The sequence below is a fragment of the Elephantulus edwardii genome, unplaced genomic scaffold, assembly GCF_000299155.1.
Source record: "Elephantulus edwardii isolate Elephantulus edwardi_28Jun2011 unplaced genomic scaffold, EleEdw1.0 scaffold00116, whole genome shotgun sequence".
Classification (NCBI taxonomy): domain Eukaryota; kingdom Metazoa; phylum Chordata; class Mammalia; order Macroscelidea; family Macroscelididae; genus Elephantulus; species Elephantulus edwardii.
The window spans coordinates 4,120,174-4,132,735 of NW_006399866.1; the positions used below are offsets into that span (position 1 = coordinate 4,120,174).

At 44.0% G+C, this 12,562-nt stretch overlaps 1 protein-coding gene across 8 annotated transcripts in view; it reads right to left on the reverse strand.

The window, feature by feature from the left end:
• Nucleotides 1–9,390, reverse strand: part of ODF2 (outer dense fiber of sperm tails 2) — a 41,492-nt gene extending 32,102 nt beyond the window's left edge. Inside the window, exons 1-4 of one of the 8 annotated variants that reach the window (XM_006892494.1) lie at nt 9,141–9,390; nt 6,399–6,489; nt 5,430–5,580; nt 5,027–5,152 (exon numbers count right to left, since the gene is read on the reverse strand). In XM_006892494.1, coding sequence (XP_006892556.1) covers nt 5,027–5,152; nt 5,430–5,567 — 264 coding nt within the window. In that variant the 5' untranslated portion in view covers nt 5,568–5,580; nt 6,399–6,489; nt 9,141–9,390. Of the gene's footprint in view, nt 1–5,026; nt 5,153–5,429; nt 5,581–6,398; nt 6,490–7,846; nt 8,085–8,804; nt 8,837–9,140 lie in introns of those variants that run through there. The other 7 variants (XM_006892493.1, XM_006892500.1, XM_006892495.1 and 4 more) reach the window with 7 other exon arrangements.
• Nucleotides 9,391–12,562: the final 3,172 nt, after the last annotated feature.

A 12,562-nucleotide genomic window follows, 5' to 3' on the forward strand; every position in this document is an offset into this window, starting at 1 on the left:
CAATGAATGAATAGAAATCCAAAACCTCTGTAAAAAAAAAATAAATAAAATTTAAAAAAAAAAAAAAGTACAACTCCCTAAACCGTGTGCAGCACAGCTTCCAAAATACGTGCAACAAAAATGAAAAAAACCTCCTGCGTCACTGGGTTGGTGGACTTTCCACGGGTTTCTGAAGGTGTAAATGTTTACTGCACAGTAGCTGGTAGATTTAAACTGCTACACCATCTAAGCCACCATCTGTTCATAAAACTCAAGAGGACTTTCACCTAGGGTTTACATGGATCTCTTATATCGGTAGGATGCTCTAATGGCCTAGTGAGTAAGGAACTGTACTGCCAAGCCAAAGGCAGGTGGTTTGAATCCACTAGCTGCTCTGAAAGAAAAAGATAGACCATCTCCTCCTGTGTGATTTACTGCCTTTGAAAACCTACTAGAGGGCCAGCTATGGGTTGGTTCCAACTCGACGGCACACAACAACTAACACTGGCGGTGGGATCAGAGGGGTTTTTCCCTTTCATCTTTGTACTGATTTGAATTTTCTCATTTTCAAAAATGACAATATATTGCTGGCGACTTGACGGCACATAACAACAACAACAACATTGCTTTTATAAGAAAAAAGTTATTTCTTATTTTTCAAAGGATAATAACAACTCTGTAGATAAAATGATTGCCACCATACTAAAAGAAAAAACTTTAGCTCTGGAGGGGGCTGGGGGAGTCTACAGGCAGTTGTGCTTCTAACCACAAGGTGGCATCTCTCTAGAGTTCAAATCCATCAGCAGCTCTGAATGGGGAAAAAAAAAAGAGCCCTCTCATATGTTTATAACCTCCTGAAAACATGCTGGATGGCCAGTTGGCATAAATCAATGGCAATGAGTAATACATAAGAAAAAGTCTGATAGTAAATTTTACAAAATATTGGTAGTTTCAGAACAGTGGTTACCTCTGGTATTGGAGGGCAGTAAGTGGTACAGAACAAAACCAGAAAGTTTTGGGAAAGTTGGGTGATGATTTACATTTACAGATGAATAAAGTATATTCAATTTGTAAAAATCCAATAGTTGCCTATTTGAACAGTAACATTACAAGTCATTGTTTTTTGGTATTTTCAACTTTCCATAATGAAATGTAGATCAAGTAGCTTTAATATAGGGAGAAGGGAAAAAAACTAGACTTTATTTCTTCTAATCTGATGTACCACAAGGAATTTAAAAATTCAAATGAATAAGAACCATTAATATCTTCCGATATTCACTTCCAGCTTGTGTCTGAGTCTTTTCCCCCCTTTGCCTACACAATGAATGATCCAAACAAGAACTGAGCAGTGAACAGTCAATGGGAGTGGAAAGATGCTGACATGAGAAAAAGCTACTAGAAGAGCTGCTCATAGACTAGAACAGTTAATTCTTTAGGGGCTTCTATCTTTAGAAACAATTCTTTGGCCTCAGGACCAGAAGAGGACAGCACTGAGATTTCTACAGGGAATCAAAGTTATAGCAATCAATGTCAACAGGAAGTTTATAATCTGAAACTACAAAGCATTTCACTAAAAACCAACCGTCACCAAAAAAAAATATCATTTTATAAAATGCATGGTTGCTCCTTGACCCTCTGCAGCAAGTGCATGAGGTCCTCCTCAGTTTCAGCGAGCAGGGTTGTGTCATCTGCATAACGCAGATTGTTGATAGATCGTCCACCAATCCTAACGCCACGCTATAGAGCCCAGCCTCTCGGATAATCTGCTCTGCATACAGGTTGAAAAGGTATGGAGACAGGACACATCCCTGGCGTACACCCTTCCCAATTTTGAACCATGCAGTGTTGCCCTGCTCTGTTCTGACAACTGCCTCTTGATCCAAGTATAGGTTTCGCATTAGCACAATTAAATGTTCTGGGATTCCCATTCTTCTCAGAGTCAGCCACAGTTTGTTATGATCCACACAGTCAAATGCCTTTGCATAATCAATGAAACACAGATAGACATTCTTCTGGTATTCTCTGCTTTCAGCTAAGATTCATCTAACATCGGCTACAATATCCCTAGTACCACGACCCCTTCTAAACCCAGCCTGGACTTCTGGCAGTTCTCTGCTGATGTACTGTTCCAGTTGTTTTTGGATAATCTTAGTAGAATCTTGCTTGCATGTGAAATCAATAAGATTGTTCTGTAGTTTCCACACTCAGTTGGGTCGCCCTTCTTTGGGATAGTTTAATAATAAAACAAGCCCAGACCTGATTCTATATTTCCTGACTTCCTGACCAACTTTCTACATCATATTGTTGTGTGGTGGTGGTGGTAGTGTACCATCTGTTGGGTCAGAACCAGCCGATGGCTGACCCTCCAGCAGGTTTTCAGAGGCAGCAAATCACATGGGAGGTGACTGCCAATCTTTCTTCTGCAGCACATCATATTAGAAGTCATCTATCATTTCATATCATATTATATTTCTTTTTCTAATCAGCCATTTGTTTTTGAAACCTACATACTTTGTCTCCTTTTCATTGTGATATTTCAAAAGTGGAAAATTGTCTAACGACAATAAAAAGACATTAAATGAAAAAAAAAATGCATGGTTGCTATAAAGATACTCAATTTATAAAAAAGTGAAATATTAAAATCAGCTCTGTCCCCATCCTACAAACAGTAATTACCACTTACCATTTTTTAGTATAGCCTTCCAGAATATGTATGTATTAACACCATTTTTTTTTTTTCAAATACAGCCAAACTCTGTAGCTGTGTTTTGCTATCACATTTAAAACCTACCTCATTCTTTATATGGGCTACAAGGTATTCCACTGTACAAATGTATTATAATTTACTAATACCCTCATGATTTAGGGAGCTCTGGTGCCCTAGGGGCAAGAAACTGAGCTGCAATCCTGAAGGCATATAGTTCGAGGTCACCAGATGCTCCACAGGAGAAGGGTGGACAATCTCCTCCCCTGTTGATTAGCTGCTTCTGAAAATCCTCCAAGGGTCATCTATGGGTCAGTTCCGACTCAATGGTAGACAGCAACAACCACTACCACCCTCATGATTTAGACTGTCACTCATTTTTTCTCTGTTATAAGCAATATTGCAGCAATCATCTTTATATACAGATGCCTGCATTTGTATTCCTCTACAGGGTCCAGCTGGTAGAACTGCTAACTAAACAGTGGCACCTCTCAGGCCGCTCAAATCCACCAGCAGCTCCAACAGAGCAAGATGCGCTATCTCCTGTGATGCAATTTACAGCCTCAGAAAATCTGCAAGAAGGTCAGCTATGAGTTGGTTCGACTCCATGGCAAGGACTCTGACTCTAATAACATCTGTAGAATAAATTCTTAAATCTAAAACTAGAGAGTCAATTTTTTGCAAGATGCTGTCAAACTACCTACTGGAAAAGCTGAACCAGTTTCACAGACTGACTGAAGGAAAGTAGCCAAGAAGGTTCTTTGTCTCTCGATAAGTTTGTCAAGACAAATTATTTGACATTTTACCATTAAATAAGATAGCAGCTTACTTTTCTTTTTAAAACATTAACTGTTTTTATTTTACTGAGTTTTAGCACAGTTCACAGAGTAAAAGGACTAAAAGCACCCATCTTTCTAGCATTTTTTATACATGTGCATACATGTGTGTGTTTATGCATGTGTGTGTGTATATACAACAGAACAGTTTCTTTTTGTTGCCTAGAATAAGACATACTACGTGTGTCTCTTAGGGATAAGCTGGTAAAACAAAACCATGAACTTATGACCATAAACTTCTGAGTAATTTTACTTTTTATTTCTAATCTTGAAAGTAATATATATATTATATACTGTATATGTGTATGTGTGTGTGTGTGTATATATACACACACACACACATACACATATACAGTATATAATATATTCTGTAAGTTTAAGGCTGATCCAAGGCTGACATGTGGCTGAGCAAGGTTAGAATAAATCTTAAAGAAAAAAAATAAATAAGTAATACACTGTCAGAAAAAAAGACTGAAATCTTTATTCTAAGTAGGTCCAAGTCCTTACAAGTCCTCAAGGACTTGTAGGGACACAGAAAAACTGCATAGATGTTTAGTGTTTTAACATGGTGTGTGGAGGTCTCAAGAAAGCTCTTTGGTGCTCACTTTGGCAACACATATACTAAAACTGGAACAGTACAGAGAAGATTAGCATGGCCCCTGTGCCAGCATGACATGTAAATGCGTATTTTTTTAAAAAAAGAATGGATCTTTGCATAAAAGCTGAACAAATGTTTTTAACCTTATCACTGAGGGAATATGTCTGGCTGGCTAATAGTTATAACTCCAATTCTCAGCAGTGGTTGGCGTGTATAAGACAGCAAATATATACTCTACAGATTAAGATGAATGGATAGATGGATGGATGGATAGATGGATGAATGGATGGATGGAAAGCTAATACATGCTGAAATGTGGCTAAAAAAGCAATCAGTTCTCTCGAGCACCTTGATAACTAATACTAAAGTCTCTATTTCTTTCCTCCAGGAGACTGATCCAAAAGTAGTTTTGATGGCATCTATAGAATGTGTACATGGTTTCCTAAAAGGGCTATATTAAAGAGGCAAATGTTATCTTGGATAAATACACATACACACAAAATTCTGCTTCAGCTATTTTAACATAACTATGCCATTCGGATACTATTACATGGGATACTATATGGCTCCTCACATAGAATCAGTGGCTAAGAATACAGCCTTGGGAATGAGACATCTCTGAACCAGAATCTCGCCACTACAACTCCTTTGTGAGACTCCAGACGAGTCAGCTCATTCCTATGAGCTTCTGTTTCCTCACATATGAATTGGGATAGCAGAACCTACCACAAAGCAGCATTGTAAGGACTAGGAAGACTGGCAGATGCTCCGCATCTAACTTGGTGTTCACCAAATGGGGCCTGTAAGGAAGTCTGTAACAGCTACAGCTGACCCTGAATCATACCGAGTTTGAGGCCCGCTAGAATCTGACCAGTCCGAGAAGAAAAGCCTGAACAAGAATGAGCCTACCTCCCACTTGCATCCCACATGCCGGGCAGATGATTTTCCAGGGGGCATCCAAGGTACCTTGGTTTTCACCCGGACACTCCGCCGCACATTCACGGTGTCCCCTTTCATTCCGCGCTTATGAGATTTCTGTGGAAATGGACAAACCCAGGGTCATTTCCATGCATGGCTGCTTATGGCATCACTCTGGTGGTGTCCACCTACAACTTTGCAGGGCGCCTCCTGACTAAGCTCACAGTCTGTGTTTCTGGATGATGGTTCTGCCTACCTTCCAAAAGGACAAGTGATCACCAAAAGACAGTGCATGTCTCTCCCAATCTCTTCAAGTTAGGAACATGAGGAAGCTGAATGAAGAGATGATGCCCTAATCCACAGCCATTACCTCGGCCCACTGGCATGCTCCTACCTGGCTGCTGGTCGCTGATGGTTTCGGGAGTTTTTTTATGTGGACGTGGACGGGAGTGTTCTCATCCACGTGAACATGTAAGGGGGGAGTTGAAGAGCGGTCCTTCATGGTTCGCTTCTGGCAGGCAGGGGACAACATAAAAAAGTTTGATCTGTGGATGAGTAAACTGAGCATAAAAAACCAGCTCACAGCCTCTAATGGCCACTGAAAGCCCAGCCACCAAGCGAGCAGGACAACTACAAACTACTGGCATGCAGACAGAAGAGAGGCAGAAATGCCATCAGCAGGCTCCCGTGAAGATCCCAGCTGAGGACCACCAGGGAGGATCAGGTCCATTCGTAGTGTCTGTGAGACCAGCGGTTCTACAAGAGAGTCCAAAACCAGGCCCCAGGGCCCTCAGAGCGGAATCTCCTTTCAAGCCTACTGAGATGCCAAGCTCCTCTTAGGATGCACAGCAGCACAGGGGGAAAGCACATGAAGCCTTCTAGACCACTATCTAATCTGAGCATGAGCATTAGCATCGGAAATGTGTAAAATGGTTAGGACACTAAATCAGGCAGCACAGGCGAGTAAAAGGCTATGAAACAGAACTGGAGGAAATGCCAAGGATGGGAAGGTTGTGGCACCGATTCTAAAGAAACAAGGAGGACAGCACACCAGCAACAGACCAGTCCCTGTTAGCAACACTGAGTCCAATTCTTCGGTGTTATTTTCTCTTTGTGGGAGGAAAATAAGTTTTAAAGATTCTTGGAATTTGTCAGGAAGGGTATGATTAAGGCAACTTTCTCATCTCCTGGCAGCCTCACCTCACAGACACACACACAAAAATCAGAGTATACATAAGACAGCATGTAACCTCATATCCAAACCACTAGTGCTTGGCAGAGTATAGTAGCTTCTAGAAAACGCGTGTGGAAGTACTTCTGCTGGGCCACAGATCAAAGGCTGATTCGTGTGCACAGCACCTACCGTCAATGTTACACTGGGCGCTCCACAAGGTGTTCTCAAGACCTTTTTCTGCGTGAGACTTGTTACTCCGTTCTTCCCACACGATGGAAACCTGCACCCAGGCACAAGAACCAAATTATGAGCAGGAAATTAGGGCTCTCCTACTTCTTACATGTTAGACTCCTAACAATTCTCAGTGCATATTATGGCTAACAAGTTAGCCTAGGAGCATCAGTCTGGAATGACTTGGTTCCTTTTACATAAGCAGACATGAATGGTGACCCCAGCTGTGCAATGGAAATGGGGTAATGGGGATTAGCACAAGTGGCCTTTTAAGCTGCTATCACATCATGGGTATTGTGACCTTTTGCTGAAAAGGACAGCTGTCATCATGTCAGGTTACAAAAAGCAGGCAGAGTGAATGTGCCCAGGGTAGTGCCTGGAACAGAGGTAGCCCTGGAGGAATAACACACAGTGAATGGTCAACCCAAGATAGCACATTGGGCCCAAGAACATCACATCACAGTGGCTAAAATCCATGACAGACAGACCAAAAATGGGGAAGCAATACCCAAAATATCCTATCTGTTGCCTTTTAAGCTCTTAAGAACCAAGTTGTTTGGTTTTTGGTTGCTTGGTGACTTTTTTTGGTGCTACATGTAATTCCGTTCACTCATAACAGATACAATCCTTACTCCCAGATTGTAATCTGCAAAACTTTAACCAGCTCCAAAAATTTTGGCAGCAGAACATCTACAAATTCAGAATAGGCAAGGATTTGGGAAGACAGTTTGGTCCCTTACATGTCTCCAGGTAGCAGCAAAATATCACTATGCCCTCCTCACAAATGCACAGGGGAAATAATGCAAAATAAAGAACATTTAATACATCATGCACTTTGCTATATAATACAGCCTGATACATAAGAAAAACTGTTATGAAGCTCTAGTAAAACAGGAAGCCAACAATTACCAAATACGAGAAAAGACATTACACAGAGAGAGAGACAGAGAGACAGAGAACTTCTGCTCACTTGACACCAAATAGATTTGGAAAATATCTCCCTCACTGTGGGGTTGTCAAAACACCTTGCGCCCCTCAGCATCTCGCTAAGTGCTGCAGCTACTTTGAGCAACATTTTTATTTATTTACACCTGGCATCCTTTCGAAAAAGCATCTCAGCTTAATACTCCACTGAGACAAAGCACTCCTTGGTGACCCTGTTTGCTGCCTGGAAGCCATGACACCTAGATGAGGAAGGGGACAGAAAGAAGGAAGATGAAGCTGGGATTGTGTGTTTTCCTCCTTCCTTTTAAAAGTGATTTTAAAATGCACTGGTTCATTACTTTGGAGCACAGAACAGGGATGATGAAAAATAAGCTTCCAGAAGCCTGAACCTGGCCTGGGGGCCCCTGACCACCTTTCCCTGCCCTACCATGGAGGTGCCCCCATACACTAGCAATAAGTACCTGGGGGAGCCGCCTGAGGACGAGGCAGACATGGCTAGGCATCAAAGCCGCAAAGATAGGCAATTAGGTCAGCAGACTCTGCTCAGGGGGACCCAGAGGGGCTTGTCAATGAGAATCTCAGGGGCCCGGCATCAAACGTCCTCTTTGAGGGTAGGAGGGTGATAGCTTTGGGAGTGGCAGTTGGATGAAAACTTGGGAGGCGCTCCTCTACTGTCCAAGTCGCACAGCAACTGTCCTGCCAAAGTGGGGGGAAGATAGGAGAGGCTGAGCGACCCGTGGGGCGGGAGTGGGCGGCCAGGAGGCAAGTCGGGGTCACTCCCCTCCCCAAGGAAGGGCGGAGGAGACTTAACAGTGAAGTAAAGGAACATCATGCCCAGATCCCACCCGGAGGTACAAGAGGGAAAACCTGAGCTGCGGGCAGACGTGAACAGAGGACGAGTGAGAAACCCAAGGACCCAAGTGGGCCCCGAGGGGCCGGAATCGCACAGGGAGCCGGAGGGATGTTCAGGGCGGGGCCAGGGCAACAGTTTCCTAGGAGAAGGGGCGTTCCCGGCAGAATAAATACCCAAAGAGGGCCAATGGTATTTGAAAGAGGGAGGAGCAGAGACTACAGGGGAAAATGGGCGAAAAGCAGCTGAGCAAAGAGGGAAAAATAGCCTCTCCGGCTCAGCAGGTGCCGGTTGGGAGTTAATAACCTAGTTAAAAGGTTCGACTTCAGGAAATGGAGCAGGCTGCCCGAGAGAGGCGCCACAGACGGGTAAACCGGCCTAGCGGAGTTAGGGGCCCCCGGAAGAGGTCCCCGGGGGACAACGCTGCCTCCGGGGAGCAGGTAAATAACCGCTGTGCGGAGATGAACACGGGGCCTCGGCCCCCGCTGGGAGGAAGAGGCGGACAAGGTGAAGACGGGCAAGAGCGAGGGGACAGTCTCCATCGGTGGAGAAGAGAGACGATCACCCACCAGCAGGAAATAGGGATGCGGTTTCTGCCCATAAAGAGAAGGGAGAAGCCCTTCCAGAGGGCAGCAAAGGAGGAAGTCCGGGTGGCCCGCCCGTTAGCGGGAGAAGGAGAAGCCCCGCGCCGGTGGGCGGGGCGGGAGGGGGTCAGATTCTGTCAGGAGAGGGCCATGCGAGCCAGAGGGCTGGAGACGGGAGCCCGGCGGGGTCAGAAGGCCCGGGAGACCCCAGCAGAGGGCGACCGCGCCGAGTCGGCGCGAAGCGAACGATCCCGCCCTGGGGGACGGACGCAGGCGGCGGCCGCGGGGCGCCCCGGGTCCCGCATGCCGGCAGCCTCTCACCAGGAGCGACAGGGCTGAGCCCAGAAACGCCTCCTTATGAAGTCGTTGAAGTCGGAGGCCAGGGTCGTGCCATGGAGACGCCGCGGCGAGTGCAGTCCAGCTCCAGCGGCGACTCCTCCCCGCTTTCGCCTCCTTTTCCGACACCCCGTCGGCAGCTCGCCCATTGGCCAGTTCAAACCCCCCCCGGAGTCGCACAGGTTTCGCCATTTAGGCCCAGCCCTCGGCGTCACAGAGCTGCCCCGCCCTGCCAGGAGCTCCGCCTACTTCCGGGCCACGTGCTTTGTGGTCATGGAGACGAGGGACGCCTACAGCAAGGTCCTGTTGGGGCTTGTCTGGCTTCTCTAGGCTTGATTTCCTTCCTACGTCGTTTTAATCCCTATTTCAGCTTTCCTCGAGTCAAAATATACTCCCCAGTTACTGGTTTCGTTCTTATACCTGCAATTTAAATCAGCCATAAAACTCCAACCTGTTTCCCTTGATATATACTGCTCAAAGAAATATACAGTTGACCCGATTTCACACCTAGTCAGATTAGTTCTAGCTGGTCTATGGCCCAGACATTATTTTCTGATTAATCATACACTAGAATTCAAGTGATAATAAATGCTAACATTCTAACATATTTTATAGCCATTATACTAAGTATTGGTAGCCTAATAGGTAAGGAACTTATGCTGTCAACCCAAAGACAAGACGTTCAAATCCACTAACAGCTCTGTGGGCAGTCAGTCTCCTCCCGTGAAATTTACAGTTTCTGAAAACCTGCTGGAAGATCAGCTAGGAATTAGGTTCTGATTCTATGGCATTTAACAACACTATTACAATAAAATCAAGTCTCAGATTTTGATAAAAAGAACAAATAAGTATTCTTGTAGTAATTAATTAGAGCCAGTACATATTAAAATGCTTCTAGCAATATGTTATTGCTGTTGTTGATTGCCTTCGAGTAGAGCACGACTAATAGCAACCCTATGAACAAAAGCCCTGAAGCCCCTCTACAACTATTGACATTTATTAAAGTTCATCCAGTTTCAGGAAGCAGGTTATTTAGGAAGTGGATGCCATTCTAGCAATGTATTGCCAATATATTAGCAAAACAAATTTCAATTTTCTCTTAACAGGATTTACTGATTTCTTCTATTCAAAGTTCAACTTCATAATATTCTTGAATATTTATCCAGTATTTTTTGAAGGAAAATCTTATTTCATACTGACAGCATCAAGTTGTTTATCATAAAATAGTGGCGGTATCACAAATAAAACTCTCATTTTCTTCCCAGTAGTTGCTGATATTTGTTAACAGAGCTCAGTTGACCTTGTGGACAGGAGGTGTCAAAGCCAAAGGTGGGTGACTTTAATCCTTGGCCTTCAGGCCTGCTTTTTTGTTTTTGGTCAAACATTCTTCAGGTCATATATCTCTGGTCTGTCCATTTGCTGTACAGAGGTAACTCGTAGTTGCTGTGACTGATGTGTCAAATGCAACAATGGTCACCCATGGTGGACAGCGTTTGGTAGAGCTCCCTGATTTAAACAAGCTTGGAAGCAGGAATGGCATCAATTCCGAAATAGCTTGCCTCCGGAAACCCTATGAACCTGGAGAAAGGATGAAAGTTACACAAGTATTCAGGTCTTTGATTCATGTTGTTGTTGTTATGTGCCTTCGAGTCACTTGTGACTCAAAGCAACCCTATGTACAACTGCCCTAATCCCTGATCTATCCTGTGCCAATCACACTGCCTCTGACACACCCATCCCAATTACCCCAGTCACTGAATCAATCCACCTCATAGAGGGTCTTCCCCTCCTGCGCCATCCCTCCACCCTCCCAAGCAGGATATCCCTCTCCAAGGACCGGTCCCTCCTTACAACATGTCCAAAGTATGTCAGACAAAGCCCCAGAAACCTTGCCTCCAAGGAGCAGCCTGGTTTAACCCTCTCCAGGATGAATCTGTTTGATTTCTTGACAGTCCATGGTACATTCAATACTCTTCTCCAGCACCACAGCTCAAAGGCATCAATTCTCCTTCTATCCTCCCTAGACATTGTCCAACTCTCTGATGCATAACAAGTGATAGCAAAGACCATAGCCTATATCAGACACACCTTAGTCTCCAGAGTGACACCATTGCTCTTCAGTACCCTGGAGAGGAATCTAACAGCAAACTTTATCATAAGCAATACGTTTTTTTTATTTCCTGGCTACTGGTACTAAGAGTGTTGACTGTGGAGCCAAGCAGACTAAAGCTGTTAACAATCTCAATCTCTTCCCCATCCATCCTGATGCTGCCAATTGGTCCAGTGGTGAGAATCTTTGTCTTTTTGACATTGAACCTCAATCCATACTGAAGGCTGCAGTCCTTGACCCTCTGCAGCAAGCATTTCAGGTCCACCTCAGTTTCAGCAAGCAGAGTTGTGTCATCTGCATAATGTAGATTGTTGATAGATCTTCCACCAATTCTGACGCCACACTTCTCCTCATAGAGCCCAGCCTCTCTGATAATCTCTTCTGCATACAAGTTGAAAAGATATGGAGATAGGACACATCCTGGCATACACCTTTCCCAATTTTGAACCATGCAGTGTTTCCCTGCTCTGTTCTGATTACTGCCTCTTTGTACAAGTATAGGTTTTGCATTAGCACAATAAAGTGTTCTGGGATTCCCATTCTTCTCAGAGTCAGCCACAGTTTGTTACAGTCCACACAGTAAAATGCCTTTGCATAATCAATGAAGTACAGATAGACATTCCTCTGGTATTCCTTGCTTTCAGCCAAGATCCATCTAACATTAGCTACAATATCCCTAGTATCACGACCCCTTCTAAACCCAGCCTGGACTTCCGGCAGTTCTCTGCTGATGTGCTGTTCCAGTCATTTTTGGATAATCTTCGGTAGAATCTTGCTTGCATGTGAAATCAATGAGATTGTTCTATAGTTTCCGCATTCTGTTGGGTCACCTTTCTTTGGAATGGGAACAAATATAGATCCTCTCCCAGTCATTTGGCCAAATGGTTGTTCTCCAGATTTCTTGGCACAACTTGGTGAGCAAATCCAGAGCAGCATCTGCTAGCTGAAATAAGTCAATTTGGTATACTGTCTATTCCCGGTGCCTTATATTTTGCTATTTCCTTCAAAGCAGCTTGAACTTCTTCCTTCATCACCATAGACTCTTTCTTGCTCATATGTTATTTTATTAAATTCTTCTGTGTCTGCCAATTCTTTTTGATGCAATGACTCAGTATATTCTTTCCATCTTCTTTTAATACTTCCTGAATCATTTAATATTCTGCCTACAACTCAAGGTTTGAATTTCTTCTTCAGTTCCTTGAGCTTAAGAAATGCTGAATGAGAGCAGCCCTTTTGATTTTCTGACTCCAGCTCCTTGCACATTTCATTGTAATATTTTGCTTTGTCATCTGGGCTG